The following is a 21,066-nucleotide window of genomic DNA, read 5'->3' as shown; positions in this document are numbered from 1 at the left end:
GCCGGCGGCCTCTAATCGAGGCTATACCGTTAATTAAAAAAAATGTTCAGAATAAAAGTTGTATACAACGTACGTAGATCTACCTATGCACAAACTATTAAAGTAATTTACACAGACAAAACTACAATTTTCTAACAGCCTCAATTTTAGCAGTCCATTCAGTTCTCTCAGAGTCTCTCAATGCCATCAAATGGTAGATCCGTTTGTGAGTGGCCACCTGCAATAACAGAGAACCATGGTAACCAACTAAATCCTTGAATGCATTGTGCACTTACATTGAAAAAGAATCCTGCCTCCCCGGGCTTGAGGGCTGGCACCACCTGAGGCTCAGCTTCATTGACTGAGAGAATATCCGTCAAGCTGATGACTCCGTTAGACCGGGTCTCCTGCTTAGAGTCGTAATATCGTATCTGTGTGATGTGTGGGGAGGGCGGTGTTAGTGTGCATGCGTGTGTGCATGAGTAATATCGTATCTGTGTGAGGGGGCGTTAGTGAGTGAGTGGGCGGATGCAAGTGTGCGTGGGTGGGTATTTGCAATACAGTAGAGAGTGTATACACAAACACAGAGCAGCTATCATAAATATAACACTGCACTAAATTTCAACCAACTTCATTTATAGTCAGTGCATGCATGGTGATCACCTCTTTCCTGTCTGTGTCCAACAAGAACCAGCGAAGTTTCCAATTCCGGACGATCTTACCTCTCTTGTAGAGCCAACCCTCACTGACCTCTGGCTCCTCTGCTGTTTGGGGGAGGAAGGGCGAGGGTGCACCCCATCCTGGGTCATCATGAGGAACATCCTGTACCGAGGTAACACGGTATTGATTGATGCATACCGTACATGCATGGTTATGTACGTGTGTGTACACTTATGTTAATGGAAACTATACCAGACAAGAACACACTAAATAATTTTTGACAATTTCTTGAATGCTTACGATAGATCGATCATAGATTACTGTACACACATGATTGTACATAATTATAGCTGCACATGCATGTACGTACACTCACTCTGTGTTGAGTCGTCAGTAGCGATGTCTGTCCACAGTTGTAAGGCATTACTGATCGGCAATGGCTGTGACACATGTAGCCACAGCTCTTGCACTTGAAGGCTTGTTTTTCGCCAGTCAGTATCTGGTGTTTGCAGAAGGCACACTCCTTGGGGGCGTCAATCTTGGGGCAGTGTTCAAACTGATGAGGGTGGGTGAATTGTTGCTCCAAGGACTGGGAGAGTTTGCTCTGTGGGGGGTGGGGTAAGCGTATCATTACATGGAGAGTTTGCTATGTGGGGGGTGGGGTAGCGTATCATTACATGGAGAGTTTGCTCTGTGGGGGGTGGGGTAGCGTATCATTACATGGAGAGTTTGCTCTGTGGGGGGTGGGGTAGCGTATCATTACATGGAGAGTTTACTCTGTGGGGGGTGGGGTAGCATATGATATTACACAGATAGTTTGCTATGTGGGGGTGGGGTAGAATATAATTACATGGCCACCAGATTATACGACAGTAGAAGGTGAGCTATGAGTAGTGTGAGTGTGGTTACCTTAATGAGAACGGCCATTGTTGTCCTTTTGTGCAGAATCTGACCATGGGTCACCAAAAACTTGTTTTCCGAGGAAATCTGAACAGAAAAAAATGTACACATGCAAAGCATAACTTAAGGTCGTGTGACATACCAGAGAAGGTTGGGCAGGTGTCATCTGCTGTACACCATCCCACAATTCCTTCCACGTTTTGCGTATAGGATGCTCCTTAGCAAGCTTCCGGGCATTGAAGCTTGCATTCATCAGACCTGCACACAGGTAGACCATGCATTGTATAGAGCCTTTAGATTTCACACGGAATTTACACCCATACCTGTGAACTGCCGCAACAGAGTGCTGATCTCGCTCATAACAGAGCCGGGGGGTGCCAGGGGAATCCCCACCTCAGCCTTCTCCTTCTCGAAGACATTGTGATGAAAGTCCAGGAGAGTGAGTGGGCCGTCGCTAATGAGCTCCGTGTCGTAGGGGGGGAACTGGGTCGTGAAGTTGTCCAGATAGTAGCACCAGATGTCCAGGTTGGCTTGGAAGGAGAAAGGTCGCAGAGGCTCCTGTAGGCATAATGAGAAATAATTATGTCAGGTGTATGAATCTATTTTAAAGTACCACAGATATTGACAAACTAGCCTACACACAAGTCGAGTATGTGGTATAGCAACCTGTATTGTGTACTAGAGTTTCGAATGTATACTATACATGTAGTACTGTTCATACCTCCATCACAATGACTTGTGTACAATCAATTCAGGGGTAAATAGTCAAGGGAGTACAGAAGTTTCGAGGAATGGGCGTATATTTTGTACATGCACACAATGCTGGGTAATCAGAGGAAGTCATGTGCAAAATTCAACAGTAACGTCATTGTTGGATGTGATAACTCAATTTTAGCCTAATCGAGGTACCCATGTCTGACCTCCTCTGCTGGGTAATACACACCCCACTCACTGTGTTGTCTGAGAGCTGGTACTTGAAGTTGTAGAAGAGCATGGAGTCGCAATGCAGTCTGTCGATATAGTCCCAGTAGGAGACGTGGTCCTCCTTGTCACTATTCACTCCATGGAGGGTCGCCACCCGCTGTCGGTATGGCAACCTGGGTAGGAGGGCAAAAATGTGCATATGATGCGTATGAATTATGGATAGTGCTACTGCAGTAAGGTGTATTCTAGTAGTCTTATCATAAACAGGGGATAGTGTGTACAGCTCCACCCACCAGTTGTTGAGGTATCGCTCCTTCTCTGAGTTGAGTGTGAAGGTGTGGAACCGCATGGAGCAATGGTGGTAGGCCAACATGCGCAGATAGAAGTCGTTGAATTCAAACGATAAGGGGAACTGACGAAGAACCTGAGAGGGGACGGGAAATCCCCATCAAACACGCTTCTTGCAATACACATGCATGCACAAGATCTATTTTCTAGACACAGAAAGAACAAGATGTCTGTACCATATATGGCCTACGAAATTACAAAGCTATATATAATTGAACATTCTGACTGAAGTGACAGCCAGTGAATACACTAGGGACACACACACACACACACACACACACACACACACACACACACACACACACACACACACACACACACACACACACACACACACACACACACACACACACACACACACACACACCTGATGCACAGCGTCCAAGAACTGCAAGAAGACAGGGCTGAAGTCATGGATAGTTGATGAGGAGGTGTGGTTTCCCTTCTGTGAGAACTTGTGTCCGAATGATAGCCAGTCCTTCTCCACGAGGCACTTGAATCCGTCCAGTGTACGGTAGTGGGGGTCCAGTAGCACCTGAGCCAGCGACACCACCTGGAGATAGAGAGGGGGGGGGGGGGGGGGTGGGTACATGTAATTCATGGAGCTATTAGTTACCCATAAGCCACAAGTAGGAACACAGCGACTGTCAACTGGCTAAAAAGTATATTCGGAATTCTCAAAATTCTGCTAGCTGCTATAATTTTGATATACAAACTCTACCCCCAGTTGGCTGACATACTGTACCTGAGCAGTGTTGTCCCAGCCATCCTCTAGACAGACGAGTACAGAGGAGCCTTGTACATCCATGAGGTCCGCCACAGCCCCTGCCAGCTGCAGGAGTCGAGACAGTTGGCTCATCCATCCACTCTCTTCTACACCAGTCATGAAGCCAGAGCCCCCTCCGGTGCTTGGTGCACACGCACGCATCATCTTCTTGTAGCTGGTGCTAATCTCACTCGGCAGGGGAACCTGATGAAGGGGGGAAGGTAAGAATAAAGTAAAGTGTCTCAGCGTTGGTTCAGGCAGAACTGATAATGATCGAACAAAGTATCGTGCACATTTATTGGGTGTTTGTATATACTAATCAGGGTTTCGTACAGAGGGGTGGGCGCCCTGGGATTTCCCACCCCCAGCCAAAATTTCCCCCCCCTAGAAATCTGAAATTAATGATGTCATATTAAAAATGTATGACTTTTCTCCTTAAAATGTCTACAATCTCATTAATATAGTGAAATTTATGCACAAAAAACCCAAATTGCACTTCAGATAACCATTCCTCACAATTTTTTTCGGGGGAGGACCCCCCTCTATTAAACGTTTCCCCCTCCCAGCTAAAAATCTTGTATGAAACCCTGCTAATTGTAGTGAAAAATGGCATTTAAAATAGAGGAGGGCCGAAGCCTCCAGCCCCCAGTTCCCTACGTCAGTGACACTATATGATTTGGCATGCTTAGAAAATAATGTTCTACTGTTGATGAATTGAACAAATTACTATACTCACGTCGACTGGTACTAGCGTGCAGCTTGGATAGAGGCTGTCAGGCACATCCTGGAGCAGAGCCCTGTCCCCGACTATGTAGAGGGCCTTGGCCTGCCAGAGAGAGAGCTGGTTTGGTAGCACGTCCATCACCACCCAGTCACGAGGGTTAGTGGGGAGAGTGGAGAAGGTCCCGGGGGAACTGTAGCTCGGAGCAGCTCCTGCTTTATCTCGACTAGCCTGCACGAGGGCCGGGGGTAGGAGCAAGGACAACGGTTGAATGAATTACGAAACAATGGTGAAAAGAATTATACACAATACACAAGCTTCTTGCTCAGCTGAAACAGAGTGTTGATTCTAAGTCTAAGCACAATCATATTGGTAGCATTCACAATCCACATACTCTCACCGATGGTGTTCTGTTGTAGTGGTCCCATTGCATGTCTAGCCTCTCGCCACCTAGCTCTGGTGAGCTACCATCCCCCTCATCGTCAGGTGTGGAGGTGGTGGGCCGAGAGATCGGGTCATCCTGTGATAGAGATAGATAGAGGGATGGTATCCAGGGTCATTTTACAATTTTGCACACAAATGGGTGAAAATGTGGGTTCCAAATATTAAGTGGATGGAAAATCAACCGCTTACCTGCACTAAAATAAACCCTGGTCACTGTTACTATCAAAGCTACATACACGGAACATGTTGAATGTAAGTGTACGCAAATCGTACAGTACAAGTATAGCTATCTTTTAACTATACCTTAGACTCATCATCTGTGCGATTGTGTCCAATGGCCTCCCAGTCAATGGGACTCATTGGTCGGTTGGGGGAGGTGGGCCCATCCTTCAGGGACAGGTCAATATCGGATAGTTGCAGGTCAATCAGCTGACCACTGGAGTGGGATCGTCTGTGATCCAACTTCCTCCGTCCCCTAGCAGTGGACAGTTTAGGAGAGCTGGACGCTGACTTGGAACCCTCATCAAGTTTCTCCAGACTACCACTTAGTCTAACACCATCTGTTTCGTTCCTTGGTTGTCTCTCTAGGGTACCTTGAGGGATACATATCTTAGAGTACGACTCTTGAATCTCAAGGACAGACTTTCGATTGAATATAGGCGATGATTGCTGCTTCTTGTTGATCGAGTATCTACGGCCAATGGACGGACTGTCTCGATGTCTGATGTGCTTTCTGGTTGGAAGGAGTTGAGAGACAATACTGCCAATCCGAGAACGTAACTGGAACCCGTCCACTGTCATGGCCCTACCACGAGGTTTATCGTTGTCTTTACCGTCGACACTATCGCTATCGTTGCTCCGTGAGCTTCGTATTGAATCTCTTCTCCAGTCTCTCTCGAATTCTATCCTCTGCGGCGGGATAGAGAGGTGGCTAATTAGATCAGACGAAGGGGCTTCCCCTTTCTCGACGACGATGAAATTGTACAGATACTGCTCCACCTCGTTGTTGTACAGTCCCACACCGCCAGTGTGCACAAACTGATCGACGGGCTTGCTGGTGTGGAAGACGGCTGAGAGAGCACTGGCAGATACGGATTTCTTGGAGATGCTTGAGGGCACGAATGAGCTCGAGCGTAACAGTACGGCTTGTTTCCGTGGATGTTTCCAGGTGACGACGGGGAACCTGTTGTGTTGGAATTGAGAGGCCAGCTTTGCGAGGGACTCATCTGTCACTTTGTCCGGAACCACCACGGCAGCAGGGTAGCTGCAAGGGAGAGAAAACAAAGTCATTTGACATAATTATGTACAGGAAAAAAAAGTCTTTGAAACTACATACTTTAGACATTTTTTAACTCTATGTTAAAATACGTAGGGGTCAAAGAGTAGTGATGTGCAGAAGGCAGAAAATACCAGTATAGTTGTAACCGTGTACCTTACAATGTAGCTTCAACTACAGTACATGTAGACACAGTGTACAGTACATTACATAATTAATGCCTCACCTTTGACAGACAGTGTACGATATGTTGATATCAGCCACCTTCCAGGGTTCTTTCTTGGCCGCTCCAGAAGTGAACACCAGTGAGCCAAGATTCAGACGAGAGTACTCCACACAACAGGGAGAGCGGGCGAGGTCAGAGAGGAGCTTCACACGAGACACTGGATCAGCTGCATCACTTGCCGAGCTGTTGTTGGCCACACCTATGTGTGTAGGGGGGCGTGGGTTGGGGGTGTGGCTAATATCAACTGTTCATACATGTAACTTGAGTACTCATTGAAAATGCATTCAGAAAGATTTGGAACAAAAAGGGAACAGAGACTATACAAAAAAACTTGCTTACCAATGTTTTTCAGACGTACGCTGTTCTTATTCTTGGAGAGCTGCCCTCCAGTGTGAATATGAAGCTCGTCCAACGAGTTGATGACAGGGACACCAGATTTTCTATCCACTTGGTGGGACACGGTGAGTGAGAGTGAAACCTCTGCATTGAGACCAGGGGAGAGGTTTGGTTTTAAACCCAGCGTGATCTTGGACGGGTAGCGAAGGTTCTCAATTTGTTGGTGTAGGTTCTTGGTATCCATTTGACTTGTTTCCTCGTCGAAACCAATCCTCAACAGCTGTTTGAAGGAAAAAGAAAAACATGACCTCCAAGCTCATAATTATAATTATGTACCTAAAGAATATAGTACAATGTCATGTACTTATATGTATGAGTTATTATAATAATTATAATGAAATAATGAAACTGTTTACTGTCGAAAAGTACTGACCTCAGAGGTGGTGGACCTTATCTGCAGACCCCCCACAGTGCTGGTGTTGATGAGGGGGATGATCGAGGGACCCAACTTCTTGAGGCGGATTATGGAGGAGATGGGCATGCTACGAGTCACCACCAGGTTAGGGGCTGGGGAGGAGGGGAAGACACAAGCTATATGACACTACAGAGACAATGAGCAGCATGCATGTGTACAGTATCCTACAAGTGGTACATGCAGTGTATGCTTGAATTAACACATACATGTACATGTACGTATCTGTGCAATTCGTACTAATTCAAAGTAAAACAAGTGCTATAGGAAACATACATTGTATATGTCAATTTCTCCACCACCGATTGCTACCATACTATATACTATTCATTGTAATACCTTGCACGTCGCAGGGTGTGCCTATGAAGATGAGCCTGTAGCTAGTGAGGAAGACCTGTCCATCAGAAGGAGTGAGATGGTTGTTGTCTCTGCCATCAGGGAGGAGGAAGGCGTGGACCCCCTGCTCTAGTAGGAGGAGCTCTCCAGGGAGGAGGGGTGGTTTGATCACAAGCGGCTAGAGAGGGGAGGGGCAGTCTCTTAGAAAGGTATATTGTAGATTTCAAACAAAATAACAAGTTTAAAGGCAAAACTGTACACGTGTAGGTTGATATCTCACCTTGCTGATGGGAAGTCTCTTCAGCTCCTTCCTCAGTCCAGCCATGGAGTCAACGTGCATCAGGATCATATCTACACACAGAAGGAGAGGTAATGTACACACACACAGAAGGAGAGGATCATACATACACAGACAGTCATTGATAGCGTATATGATAGTTATACCCACACTATAGCAATACACTACAGTAAGTGCAGTACCTCTAGTCTGCTCCTGTATGTTGCCTTGCTTAGCTCCATAGAACTGCAGGTCCACCTCCACCATTCGAATGAGCTTGGCTATGAACTCCTCCAAGCCACTGATGTGAGACTCTTTATCACCTGGGAGGACAATTTGACCTCACAACCAAGTTACGTAAATATGTGTATGTACATGCACAATGTAGCACATACACATACATCATCAAGCATATTATATACCAGCAATCCTGAGGATGCTTACTTCACACGTACTAAGCACCGCCCACGCCCACACATACACACACATGCACCGCCTACGCCCACACATACACACACATGCACACACACAGCTGTATGACTGTGGGGGGTCCTACCTTCCTGGAACTCCACTGGCGTCCTGAGATTGATGATCCTCTGTACGAAGAGAATGAGTTGGTTCATGATGGCGTTCTCCTCCTGTCGTATCAGCACTGTCCTCTTCTCCTCACTCAGCATCGGCCATAGCTCAGACTGTGTGTGTATGTGTGTGTGTGTGTGTGTGTGTGTGTGTGTGGAAGGGGGCGGGGCATATTCATTACATGCATCTAGCCATCTAGCTCTTTATAGAAGGCTCTCTTAAAGTGTCCTACATGTATATTGCATCTGGCACACATACTCTACACAGCTACATGTATTCACACTGAATGACCAACAGCCATTTACAGTATAATAGCCTCAAAGCTTCCATACACACACATGTACAATACTGTACACCTAACATGTACATGTAGCAACTCTTACCATTTTGGCCAGGTGATGCAGGGCCTCCAGGCCGGTCACGGGCTCTGCATCAGGGGGCAGCACTCCCTCACTGATCCCGGGTACAGCCGTGCTAGTTCTGATACGAGTGCGGGCACTGCGTGAGAGGATCAGTCGTTGAGTTGCCTTCAGCGTGGCTCTCAGTCGCCGTGGTGACGAGCTCCGTAGACGCTGGCGTGATTTGAGGGTGATCTCTCCAACACCAGTTGGTTCTGGGGAGGTCTCCCGAATTGGATCTATGGAAGAATATATATACAATCAGGGTGTGTACAACATTAATGAAGTCCCACAAAAAAGTTGCATGTTCCAAAAATTTACAGTGTGATTAGGCATCATTACATTAGAGCTAGATTATGATTTCACATTGTATTTCTGAAATTGGACCTTCAATGGATAGCCAGCAATGCACGTATAAACAACATGTTCCATGTAACTCTAACCCCGGCCCCACACTCACACACACCATCGACAGTGTTGATACTCTAACCCCGGCCCCACACTCACACACACCATCGACAGTGTTGATACTCTAACCCCGGCCCCACACTCACACACACCATCGACAGTGTTGATACTCTAATCCCGGCCCCACACTCACACACACCATCGACAGTGTTGCTGATCATCCGCCCATTGCTCATGTTGGATAGCTCAGCGTCAGTGTAGATCCTGACCAGTTCTGCCTGAATGGCCGTGTACAGGGCGTCCCTCCAGAACTCCAGCTGGCTCCACACACAGTGGTTTTGCAGACACGTCGACGCGTACTGCTGCACACCAGGGTGGACCTCCTACGGACAGAGAAACGTGTGGGAGTCACAAACTACTAGCCCCTATAGCTACATGTATACAAACATGAATTTATATTGCTATAACAAAAATAGACTACCATAATCATGTGCATATAATGAACAAAAAGGGGAATGACTGGGAGAGAGTGGGGATCAGAGGAGGTCCGACATGCGTGCACGAATCACTACAAGTTCAGTGCATTTGGCCTGGGCGTTATCACGTGATCGCAAGGACATCAATGCACTGAACTTGTAGTGATTCGTGCACGCATGTCAGACCTCCTCTGAGTGGGGATATACTGATCTCACTGGATGGATGATTGTGCCAGGCACTCACTCTGTAGATGATGGTAGTGAGTGGCAGTAGCAGAAGTGCTGACTGAGAGTCTATAAGAGCACTGTTGAGCAGCTTCACCACCAGATCAAACTGCTCCGAGCTCAACAGAGCACTAAATTGTAGGAATCGCTCGACTAACTCCGGTACAAGCACATGTGCTAGTACGCCCGTCTTAAGGTCCTTCATTACGCTGGGTATGTACTTGCGAGCCTCTATGATCTTGCTGTGGAAGATGGCATCCAGACATTTCTGTAGTGTCTCCAGGTGCCTGTTGAAATTGGAGCTAAGAGGCTTGTGAGGGGGTGTGTTCTCAAGGAGGGGGATTTTGCTGGAGTGGAGACAAGTTGCAGGCATTAGAATTTCATATCACAGCAGTACTAGGCTGTACAATCAATATACACACACACATTTGTACAAGTGTCACAAAAGGTGTATGTATATAATTTGTACAAGATCACTTCACACAGTAGCCATGGCATTCACCATTTAGCAGTGAAACTGCTCTGTTCGTTGCTTTCCTCCTTTATCTCCTCCTTGTGGTCCCTGAGAGAGGCGGCAATAGTCTCCTCTTTGAGGGAGGGGAATGATTTGGGGGGATGGTCCAGCGTGGAGGCACTCAAGCCGTGGGTGGAGAACGATGACTCCTCAGGAGAACACGGGGGATGCTGGGAGGAGCGAGATATAATTATATAAAGACACTGACTGCAAATAATCATTAATTTTGCTCCGGTGAATTTAAGATAACATAATTGAGTAAGCATACACCCTGCCCCGCCTCCCTCGTACCATGTGGATGATCTCCTCAGCCACCTCCTGGATACGGAATGGTGTGAACAGTGTGTCAGAGTTAAAGTCCTCTGGACTGGCCACGTATCGGGCCACCAGCTCGTCAAAAAAGTCACAGAGACGATGAGGTATGGAGCGGTCATGACAGAAGTTGAGGAATGCTATGCTCTCTGTCAGCTGAGAGTGAAGATAAAAAGTATCATTAATTTTGATCAGTTGGTAATTTGTCATGTGATTCACTTTATGCTATTCAACAAGCACAATTTTGAAAGATTGTTTTGTTGGATTAAGGTAACAACAACAGCTGGTGACTGACTATACAGTACACAGTATACACATGTACCTTGTGAATGAGGCTCTGGAAGTCACCAGTGCTGTGTCTGGCTTCCAGAAACGAGCTCTGCAAAAAGACAAAAAAACACACGTTAACTCTGTTAATTGGCAACAATCAAAATTGATTCCTCACACAATTGGACACAAGCTCAAAGTGTTAATTAAAAGAGACACTACCGTTAGAAACCTTAGAGTAATGGTGGGAAGCCAAGTAATGAATAACTCATTCTCACCATATTGAAATAGAACTGGGGCATTGGGAAGAACCTGATGACAGTGACGTAATGCTGATAGTCTCCTAGCAACACCATGAAGAGACACAGGAACACGGCTCTCACTTCACAATCTTTCATCTCGTCTGACTTGCACCCGATCTGACCCTCGTGTTCAGGTACCCCTCGGAACACGTAGTCCTTTATGGGGTTGTGTGGATGGAGGACTCTGGTTAGGGCCCACTGGATCTGGCTCAGTAGCTCCCGTGGGAGAGAGGGGAGAGTCATACTCGAAGGCACTTGGACATGACCATGGTCTAGATGAACCTCCACAACATCCTGGGGGGGGGGGGCACCCAATGGTCATAACTTGAGTTTGGAAGGTTCAATTTCAAAAATAAAACATGAATTGTGGAGCTCTAAGCATAGTGCTATCCATCATCTCATAAACATTTTCATGGGCTACATATGATAAAGTACCGATTTTTGGGTGGAGCTCTAAGCATAGTGCTATCCTTCATGGGCTACATGTATATAAAGCCTTGATAAAGTACCGATTTTTGGGGTGTGACAGTGATCTGCAAGATAAGATAGCCCCTCACTATGGTACGTAGCACTCACCAGTCCTGCCTGCTCGTCAATGAGTCCCCTGTGTGAGGTGTGGACACCCATGATGTACGTGGACGGCAGGTGTACATACTCCAACAAGTCAGCTGGCACCACTGGAACCAGAGAGTGCCTGTATAGGAATGAGCCATACAATAACGAGTGTCGGTGTCCGTCCAACACTTATAAGCAATTAATGTGCATAAGAAGGGGAAAAACCGAGGGAATTCCCCAGGAAACTACAAGCCACAGCAATTAGGCGTAGACAACACAGATGCTGTCCCAGATGTTTTGTGTTATTATGTAGTGTGCTCACGATAACTGCAGAGGGTGTATGATGGCAGAGAGAGCCCTGGTTGCCCCGGTGAGAGCAGTGTAGGAAGAGGAGATGAACAGAATGCTGACATCACTCAACACAGCAGACATTAGTTGCAATAGATTGTGGACTCCTACACAAGAACACATTACAGCAAGGATTAACTTGTACACTTGCCAAAAGTATTTGGCTGTATCAGTCATAGCTCTCTTTGAACTTTAGGCTGAGCTACGAATCATTGGATTGGAATTAAGTTAATGTACGAAGGAAGAGTCAACGGTACAGGAAGCATAGTAACCACACCTATATTTCTGAGCAGGTCCAGGGTGGCGGTGGCAGTGTAGGGAATGGAGGAACACTCGTGGATGGGAGGCAAGGTCAGGTGAGTTAGGGCTCCAAAACTTTTCTTGACAGGGAGACAGTTGATGGCTGGGATGTGCATTGAGGTGAGCAACTCCACCACCAGTGGCTCCAGCTGCACGGCAGACAGCCAGCTGATGTACACCGACTTGAGACAAGCCTACAGGGAGAGAGGGTACAAAGTACTGAGACCTGTTGTTGGTTTTGCTGATGTTGTTGCATGTATAATCTGAAAGAGAATATTGTATTGAGATATACCTGTATAGAAAAAATCAACAACAAAAGGAAAGGATAACAATCCTACAACATAAAACAAATTACCGTATACCTCGGGCAGCTCACGCCTTGAGGCATAATGAACCACGAAAATCAAGAGTCCATATTTGTTCTCTCGGTATACACTTAAATCAGCAGCTGCTAATTGATCACCTTGAGTATATGGAAGAGTGGTTGTTTGGAGATGATACAGAGTGAAATAGGTTCGTACAGCTCCAGGGGGGAGAGCACATCTTCAGCTGTCAGGTTGGCCTCCAGCTCCTCATCCAGGTGATCTCCATGCTAGTGGGGTGGGGGATGGGGGTGAGGTGTGGGGTGGGGTGGGGGGTGGGGGATGGGGGTGAGGTGTGGGGTGAGGTGGGGGGTGGGGCGGGGGTGGACAATAGACTACACCATTATTTATACACAGCCTACTACACACTTGTCTCTTATTGATGCAGACGTATTAATTGACTAGAAAGCAACTAAAATTTATTCTTGTCACTGACCTGTGGAGATTTCTTCCACTTCATGAGACTCCTCTTCCTGGCAGTCACTGGGGAGTCAATCAGGTTCTCTGTCGATGCGGACAGGAACTGGGGGGGCTCTTGCTTTGTGACCTGTGTGAGGGGGGAGGGGTGTGTGTGTGTGTGTGTGAGGGGTACGGTAAATAGTTTACTGTTACCTGGTGAAAGTTGAGGCAACTGCAGAAGAGACGACTTCCGTTCTCGGCTGTCAAGATGAAGTCAATGAACCAGGGAGGTTGTGGGTTGTGTGTCAGATGCCATCCTTGTGGACAACAGAACTGTTGATAAAAGATACACTACCGTCAGCTGTCTAATTATCAAGAGACATGAACGTGTGTATTACCAAGGCATTGATTTAATATACACGGGAAGAAAAAATATCAAATATTGATGTTTACACAACAACCTCAGTTCAGCACTTAGATTATAGGAATCAAGGTACGATATCAAACAAGATTGGGTGTAATCTCAATCTCAATAGGGATAATTGGTAAACTGAGGCAGCCACCAGGTAAACATTTACCTCGTGTGGTTTCAAAGCTTACATAAAACAACAACAAAGTCAGTTGCGTCTAGCTCAGGTGTACAAACACAGAGAGTATAAACTAAATTGAGTACATAGCCACTTGAAGGTTCACTTGAGTACATAGCCACTTGAAGGTTCACTTGAGTACATAGCCACTTGAAGGTTCACTTGAGTACATAGTCACTTAATGAACTACACACGTACACACAATTAAATGTAGACATGCTCTCCTACCAATTCAATGCCCCCGGGCAAAGCGGCTTCCTTTCTGTCGACTGTTGGGAAGCGTTGCAGCACCACCCCCGTCACTTGCAGGTCAGGTAGCTGCTGGGGATGGTAGTCACGGGAATCTGCACGGCACGGACATACATGTATGCAGATATATCAAGGTACAGATTCACTATTGTGGCATACGTGTATATATGCAACGTGTTTTCAGATCTAGCTAGCTGGAAATAATAGCATTTATGGTATGCTTAGCTAGCTAAGAGCTCTATAATAATTATAGTACCATGGAGCAGAACTGCTGTGCTGTCTGTAGACTGTGCTGGGTTGTCAGTGGGTCGCCTCTTTCTCCTATCAGCAGGAACGCCGGCCACTATAAAGTATTCGACGAGTCGGCTGGACATCTTGATGCTATATCAATTATTAATCAGCTCGCATATCTTGCAATCATGTACGTACATGTACAATTCATGTAGCTATGTTCAAGGTATCCTCCTTTTTTATTATTTGCGGTTCCGCAATGTACATTTCACGTGACCAACAATTAGCAAATACTACCACAAGAATGAAGATAAAACGCAATTAAATAACTAGCTCTAACCAGAGAGCTAATGATTAATAATGGGTACTAATGAGCTTGATTTCCAATTGTTTATACTTCTCCGAAGTTAATGTGGCCAGTTGTTTGAGCATGGTCTTGTGCATCAGTCTGCCCAGTAAGAGCTTTCCCACAAACCATGCATCTCAGTGAGAACCCAGCAAGGTCAGTATACCGACGAGCCTATTATAAGAAAACAAAGCGAGTTTTAATTAACACTTGCTGACAGAGTGAACTCACATCAAAAGCACTCTTTGCAATTTGAACAGCCTCCACTAGAATAGTTTCATCAGAAGTGAGGAACAGAGACTGAATAGTGTTCCCATCACCTCCCTCCATCAGTAGTGGGTCATAGTGAATACCATCGTATAGGAGCAAGGCTCTGTTGGAGTAACCTTTATCTTCACCTGAGAGCAATAGCAAATGAAAAAATGGGAGGGAAGGAGATATTTTTTAAGTACTTACCAAATCTGTCTATTCTCTGAGTCTGAATATCGACCACGTCTAGTTCTGTCTGGTAGTGTTCACTGAACACTGACACCTCTATAGCACCTAAACAAAATTAATCAAGAATAATCGTGATAACAAATAAATGATGTTTTCTTACCTCCCCATGACTCTTCCCTGAGTAGCCACTTCACATACTCACTGCTGTCTCTCCCCAACAGAGCAGTGTGGTATTTACCAGGATCTGAGAGGACAATGCCTCCGACCAACTCCCTCAGTTCCTTGCTGCTTTCTACTCCATTACACAGCAGTAGACTGCAATGAAAGGGAAGAGATCAAATTTACGAGCGGAAATTTATGTTTCAAAGGCAAGGTGAATCTAATGTACGTTAAATAGGTCACATCAGAACACATATAATGTACCTGATGGATTTGAATAAACAAGAATTGTCAGCAGGTACGACTCTGCAGTGGAAAATAATTGCATCAACTATATTATCTATCACATTTAAGATTACTTACTTTCTGGAGAGTTTTCTCATTTCTTTGTTCAAGGGTCTACTTCCAGATGCAGTGCTGTCACTTTGAACGTTCCCAGTGGGTGTGGACATAGCGTTGTCATGGCTCTCTAGGATGAGTGTCTCCCCACTTTGTATGGCCAGGGACTGGAGGGTAGCATTCGTATCTGACGAAGATATCGGTTGGGGGGGATAGCCATACAGTACTGTGGGGGTACAGTAGAGTATAGGAGATGAGTTTCATAAACTTACTTTTTTGATAGGGAGGAGATATACTTGTCTTCTGCTTAAGTACACTTTGAAGGTGGCCAAAAGTGGAAGTCTCTGACAAGTCATTGATGACAAGTCTACCAGTCTTGGTTTTCACGCTCAGAATCTGTAGAGTCAGTTGATTGTGGCGTAGACCTGTGTCTAACAGTACTACTCACCATTTTTCAAGTTCCATAGAGCATAGCATATACACGTACGTACACATACCAAACTGATTTGGCAAAGGCCCAGAAAATGTTACTCATCGGTTTCTAAATAGAGAGCGTGTCTTGTACTGACCTCGCCTCCTTTCTGTCACGCCCATCTTTATTTCATCAACCATAATCTTTTGTGGCATTGCATGCTGTCTTGAAACAAGACTTACATCTATATATTCAGGTGAGTTGGACGACTTAGAACACTTCCATCCCCTTTATAACCTTGTGTTATACAGATCTACTGTGTAGTTGAAGTACCCACTGTTCATAGAACAAGAATGGCTTTGTTCAGCAGTAAACTATCGTCACTTCACAAGGTACATATCCAATCGTGTGTGATACTTGTAATGTAAACTTGTATTGTAGATTTTGCAGAAGACAGTCCTCATCAATGGAGTCAGATCAGTGTCTGGATTGAAGGTATGTGAATATTCGTTCTACTCGAACAGTGGTATAGTTTACCGTGAGTCTATAAAGCATTGAATGTCAATAGTATCCTAGTTACACTAAATGGACACCCAGTGCCATGTATATCAGTTGTCACATTGCTGCTTGCCATTAAGGTAACGGAATGTTTTCCCACCACACAGAATGAGGGCATAGAGGTGACACTGACTAAAAACCCTATGCCAAAGATCCACGAGCAAGTGAAGTCACCCAACGACATTGTGTTTGGGAAGAACTTCTCTGATCACATGCTGATTGCCAGCTGGACCAAAGAGGAGGGATGGATGAAGCCTAAGATTGTCCCGTATGGAAATCTGTCTCTTTCTCCAGCACTCAGTGCCCTCCATTACTCCACTGAGGTGAGCACTGTGTGTACAGCTGACTCACTGCTGACTGCCTGAGGCTAATAAAGATGTTATATTGTACAAAGTTCATTATTGTCCATTATCCATTGTGACAAATAGCTATACATGCTTGTGTGCATGGTCTTCTTCTAACGTGTGCAGTGCTTGTAGAAGCTACATAATTATACATGTGTATATGATCTATGTCTGTACGTAATTGTAAGGTCTCTTTTTGCCCACCTCAATTGATGCTTTTCCTTCTCCTCCTCATTCAGTGTTTTGAGGGACTGAAGGCTTTCTATGGAGTGGATGGCAAGATAAGATTGTTCAGGCCTTTGGAGAACATGAAACGCATGAACAGTTCAGCCGCAGCTGCCAGTCTGCCCGTGAGTTAGTGTGTTCTCTTTAGTCTACCTCTGTAGCCATGCTTGTTCATTCAGACATACTCACTTAATCCATAATTATTGCAATAATTGGCCGAATTTCATCAGCGGAATGCTTTAATTAATTTTTACCACAATTCAATCAACTTAATAGGCTTAATAAACTATATGAATTTATGAAACTCCGTATGTGGCCACCTGTGATTATAGTTATAATGATTAAATACTGTCTCACTGAGTGGCGGCCAATTATTCACCAACATGTGCCACACCCACCCCACCCCCTCTAGGAGTTTGATGGAGCTGAGTACTTGGAGTGTATCAAGGACCTACTGAGAGTAGACAAGGACTGGGTGCCCAAGATGGACGGCTGCTCTCTCTATATTAGACCAACATTCATTGGGACTGAGGTATACATATGCCGCTAAATAATTATTTGGGGGGGGGTGTAGCCCAATAACGTCAGCTCCATGTAAACAAAGAGACATTAGTGCCAATGTGGTAGGGGGAAGCCAGTTACAGATCATGTTCCTAAACCAACTACAGTAGAACCTCGATTATCCGAACACCTTGGTTCCAGAAGCAGGCCGGATAAGTGAATATGCCGGATAATCGAATAGATAAACCACGCCTTGATCCACCCACTTTATTGATAAACAGCAGTGCCACATGGTTGTCTGCGCATGCGCAGAAGATAAGCAGGCATGTCTCCATGGTAACAGCTGCAACGCGCATGCGCATTTTAGGGACACGCCCATTTTATGAATTATTTAATCAGAAAACTGCCAAGCCGGATAATCGAGGTTCCGGATAATGGAGGGCCGGATAATCGAGGTTCTACTGTACCGTATAGCGTGTAATTTTCGTGGGGCAAAATATTCGTGGTTTTCGTGGTTGGAGGTCTGACCACGAATATTTTACCCACGAATGAAGCGACCTTGCCTACCTTTACCTGCAGTGCAGGCAGCTACCACGAAAATATTACCCACGAAATGTCTCAATATTGCTGAACCACGAATATTTTGTCCCCCGAAAATTACCCGCTATACGGTACCTTAGAATTGTTTACATATAGCTAGCTGACTTCCTATTTTTCTCTCCTCCAGGCTTCGGTTGGTGTGAAACCCAGTAACAGTGCCATGCTGTACACCATCTGTGGTCCAGCTGGCCCATACTTCAGTGGGGGGGCGTTCAATCCTGTCTCTCTCTACGCTGACCCCAAATATGTGAGGGCGTGGCCTGGAGGAGTGGGCGCCTTCAAGATGGGAGGGTGAGTGACTGTGAGCATACAAAATAATTATTAATATGTACTTTACTTTTAGACGGTCATTTTTTGACTTTTGAAATGTTGTCATTGCGTGTACAGGAATTACGGGCCTGCCATTCGGATTCAGGGACATGCCACAGCCAAGGGATGTGATCAAGTTCTGTGGTTGTATGGAGATGACCATCAGGTATGTGTCAACATGTGATGCGAGAGTTGATGACATGTGTTTGTATGTTTCCCCTCATAGATCACAGAAGTGGGCACAATGAACATCTTTGTGCACTGGATCAATGAGGACGGAGGTCAGTGTGGGTGTGTGTGTGTGTGTGGGTGTGTGCGTGCGTGCGTGCGTGTGTGTTAGTTGTTTGTTGTTTGTTCAACCACGCATATTGTTTTGACATTCTTGAATTTGGGTGGGTCCAGTTTATAGATTGTGTATCAATTAAGTATGACTTGGGGCCATGTCAAAACCATAACCTCTAAAAAAAGTGGGGGGGGGGTACATAATATTTTAGCAAAATATATACAGTTGGTGAGTTGAACATAATTATAATCTTTGCATCTCTATTCACTGTTCATTTTCAACACCCTCCAGATCCGGAGATAGCCACTCCCCCTCTGGACGGGACCATCCTCCCGGGAGTGACCAGGATGTCTCTATTGGAGCTGGGAGCCACTTGGGTGAGTATGAGTTGTTCGTTCTTTCTTTCTTATGTCTCGGTTTATTGATTATTAATTTTATTATTATTATTATTTATTGTTTATTGTCTCTGAGTGATTGAGCTTGCGAGATTACTAATGTCTGCTATAATTTATAGTCTGAGCTTCTTTATTTAGTGACTGACAGTGCTCTTTATGTGTTGAAGCACAGGATAGTGATAATACACTGTTTGTTGCCACAGGGCACTCATAAGGTGGTTGAGAGACGCATGAACATGAAGGATATCATCAAAGCAGTCGAAGAGAAGAGAGTAAGTAATTATGCTACGTTTGTGAAAGTTTTATAAATTGATTTTGTTTGTAGATGAAGGAAATGTTTGGAGCTGGTACAGCGTGTGTGGTGTGTCCTGTCGACAGAATACTCTACATGGATAAGGTACGTGATGATCACACTTTGCAAGTGACTGTATGGATTATATGTACTGTATAATCCATGGTATCCAAATATGAACATTGATGGTACCATCTGAAAGGTACTGTGTGTACTGTACATGTATGTGCTGTGTACTGCTGATTTAATTTCCTCTCTCATCACCTCTATTCTTTGTAGAGTATTCACATTCCTACCGTGGAAACTGGAGGTGAGGTTGCTAAGAGGTACTACAAGGAGCTCACTGACATTCAGGTATGGCACCCTTTACCCACACAGTCAGAAATGTACTATATAGAGCTATTATGATAATCTAGCTTACACTATATACACTCAGCACACATTCACCCCTCCCCCTCACACACACACACACACACACACACAGTATGGTCGTGCTCCTAACAACGACTGGACAGTTACTGTGGACTAAAAAGAACTCTGAACCCCCCCCAATATTAATTTTATTATTACATAATACCCTGTGTGCACATTATTGTGTGTTTGTATCACCAACAGTCCTAGATTTTCTAGCTACCAGCATTGGATATTTCGTTGTAGAGATTTTATGTAGACTTTTCTTTTCCTGAATTGTCAGCAACAATTTATAATTTTGAATACAACAGAAAATAATTATTATTATTCGCTCAAAAAATTGTCTACAAGTTCATTGAATTCTTTTGCATACTTCCAATGGAGATTGTGTTTACCATCGGGCATGACAACCAATCGGCTTTCTGCAATGTTGCCATGGATATAGTCTGGGTGGAACTGGGGCACCATAGCGTCCTTGGCTCCATGCACCACCAGAGTTGGACATTTTATCTTCGGAAGGTCTTTCTTACACAAATCACCATCTGGAGTTTTAAGTTTGATAGCTATCATCGCATCGAGCCAGTCGGACCACAGTTTCGGGAAGTATGTCACACCGTACATTGCCTCCATAGGCTCTCTCATGCGTGCACTCCACTTCTTTACGTCCCTTGTGTTCTCGAAAAGGGATATGTCTTCATCGGAGATGTAAGAATTGGCTCCCCAGACGACCAGCTTCTGGACGGCCTCAGGGAATCTAGCCGCTAGAATCATGGCGGCAATCCCTCCATCACTCCAACCCAGCACAGAAAACTTGGGGAAAGAAAGTGCTTGCATTAGCGAATGGCCATCAGACGCATCTCTCTCGAAAAATATCTCTGTTTTCGATTCGAAATTTCTCTCGGGCGGTCTTGAGTTACCGTAGCCCATTGGATCATAGCCGACAATTGTGTAGGAGCTTTCTTCTCTGCCAAAATATTCTAGTTGAGGGAAGAAGTCACTGTTGGCTGTTCCCAGAGCTCCAGATATGCAGAGGATTGGGTGAGCCCCTGAGCCTCTTTGTTCATAGTACACCTCTTCTCCTGCCGCATTCACAGGTTTCTTGCCAGTGGCCCTATTCTGTGAGACAGAGCTGGAGTGCAGCGCCATCCTAGAGGCTCGTGTTCTGCCTGCGAGGAGTAGGAGACTGGATCTGCAGACGTTCAGCGACAGCATAGCTCTGCTCTCATGCATGTGCTTTCTAAAAGATGGGCGGGGCTCATCCACCACCATCCTTTCCA

At 45.3% G+C, this 21,066-nt stretch overlaps 4 protein-coding genes across 8 annotated transcripts; 1 reads left to right on the top strand and 3 right to left on the bottom strand.

Moving 5' to 3' along the window:
* Positions 1 to 45: 45 nt before the first annotated feature.
* On the bottom strand, positions 46 to 14,443 carry LOC135346043 (myotubularin-related protein 5-like). Of its 4 annotated transcripts, none has more exons than XM_064543514.1 (36): positions 14,203 to 14,443; positions 13,926 to 14,041; positions 13,324 to 13,443; positions 13,148 to 13,258; positions 12,813 to 12,941; positions 12,327 to 12,543; positions 12,024 to 12,156; positions 11,723 to 11,840; positions 11,123 to 11,440; positions 10,900 to 10,956; positions 10,557 to 10,733; positions 10,254 to 10,435; positions 9,771 to 10,098; positions 9,244 to 9,433; positions 8,628 to 8,881; positions 8,222 to 8,357; positions 7,869 to 7,988; positions 7,669 to 7,739; positions 7,392 to 7,566; positions 7,014 to 7,147; positions 6,584 to 6,860; positions 6,245 to 6,443; positions 5,046 to 6,006; positions 4,699 to 4,818; positions 4,314 to 4,529; positions 3,557 to 3,781; positions 3,179 to 3,364; positions 2,757 to 2,887; positions 2,492 to 2,636; positions 1,863 to 2,097; positions 1,682 to 1,797; positions 1,549 to 1,626; positions 1,010 to 1,243; positions 643 to 801; positions 276 to 410; positions 46 to 217 (listed from the first exon to the last, which is right to left on the bottom strand). In XM_064543514.1, the coding sequence occupies exons 1-36, from the start codon at positions 14,318 to 14,320 to the stop codon at positions 122 to 124; spliced, it is 6,717 nt and encodes a 2,238-aa protein (XP_064399584.1). In that variant the 5' UTR covers positions 14,321 to 14,443; the 3' UTR covers positions 46 to 121. The 4 variants fall into 4 exon arrangements, with proteins under 4 accessions (XP_064399584.1, XP_064399585.1, XP_064399586.1 ...); XM_064543515.1 differs by having other exon boundaries at positions 1,016 to 1,243; XM_064543516.1 differs by having other exon boundaries at positions 9,250 to 9,433.
* A 10-nt stretch (positions 14,444 to 14,453) lies between these two features.
* LOC135346064 (ubiquitin thioesterase OTU1-like) lies at positions 14,454 to 16,059 on the bottom strand. The gene is made up of 8 exons (XM_064543546.1): positions 15,908 to 16,059; positions 15,732 to 15,855; positions 15,484 to 15,685; positions 15,385 to 15,426; positions 15,122 to 15,276; positions 14,980 to 15,066; positions 14,755 to 14,921; positions 14,454 to 14,697 (listed from the first exon to the last, which is right to left on the bottom strand). Exons 1-8 carry the CDS (start codon positions 15,908 to 15,910, stop codon positions 14,569 to 14,571), a joined length of 909 nt encoding a protein of 302 aa, XP_064399616.1. The 5' UTR covers positions 15,911 to 16,059; the 3' UTR covers positions 14,454 to 14,568.
* LOC135346058 (branched-chain-amino-acid aminotransferase-like) lies at positions 16,053 to 20,043 on the top strand. 2 transcript variants are annotated; one of them, XM_064543541.1, is made up of 14 exons: positions 16,053 to 16,127; positions 16,183 to 16,263; positions 16,313 to 16,366; positions 16,537 to 16,752; positions 17,013 to 17,123; positions 17,411 to 17,530; positions 18,227 to 18,390; positions 18,487 to 18,574; positions 18,635 to 18,689; positions 18,983 to 19,068; positions 19,290 to 19,358; positions 19,412 to 19,483; positions 19,658 to 19,732; positions 19,863 to 20,043. In XM_064543541.1, the coding sequence occupies exons 2-14, from the start codon at positions 16,225 to 16,227 to the stop codon at positions 19,905 to 19,907; spliced, it is 1,194 nt and encodes a 397-aa protein (XP_064399611.1). In that variant the 5' UTR covers positions 16,053 to 16,127; positions 16,183 to 16,224; the 3' UTR covers positions 19,908 to 20,043. The 2 variants fall into 2 exon arrangements, with proteins under 2 accessions (XP_064399611.1, XP_064399610.1); XM_064543540.1 differs by having other exon boundaries at positions 16,125 to 16,263.
* LOC135346061 (valacyclovir hydrolase-like) lies at positions 20,040 to 21,057 on the bottom strand. The gene has a single exon (XM_064543544.1). The coding sequence runs from the start codon at positions 21,017 to 21,019 to the stop codon at positions 20,114 to 20,116; it is 906 nt and encodes a 301-aa protein (XP_064399614.1). The 5' UTR covers positions 21,020 to 21,057; the 3' UTR covers positions 20,040 to 20,113.
* Between the last annotated feature and the right edge of the window lie 9 nt (positions 21,058 to 21,066).

Source organism: Halichondria panicea, chromosome 13 (assembly GCF_963675165.1).
Source record: "Halichondria panicea chromosome 13, odHalPani1.1, whole genome shotgun sequence".
In the NCBI taxonomy this organism is placed as follows: domain Eukaryota; kingdom Metazoa; phylum Porifera; class Demospongiae; order Suberitida; family Halichondriidae; genus Halichondria; species Halichondria panicea.
This window is presented reverse-complemented; position numbering and strand designations above follow the sequence as displayed.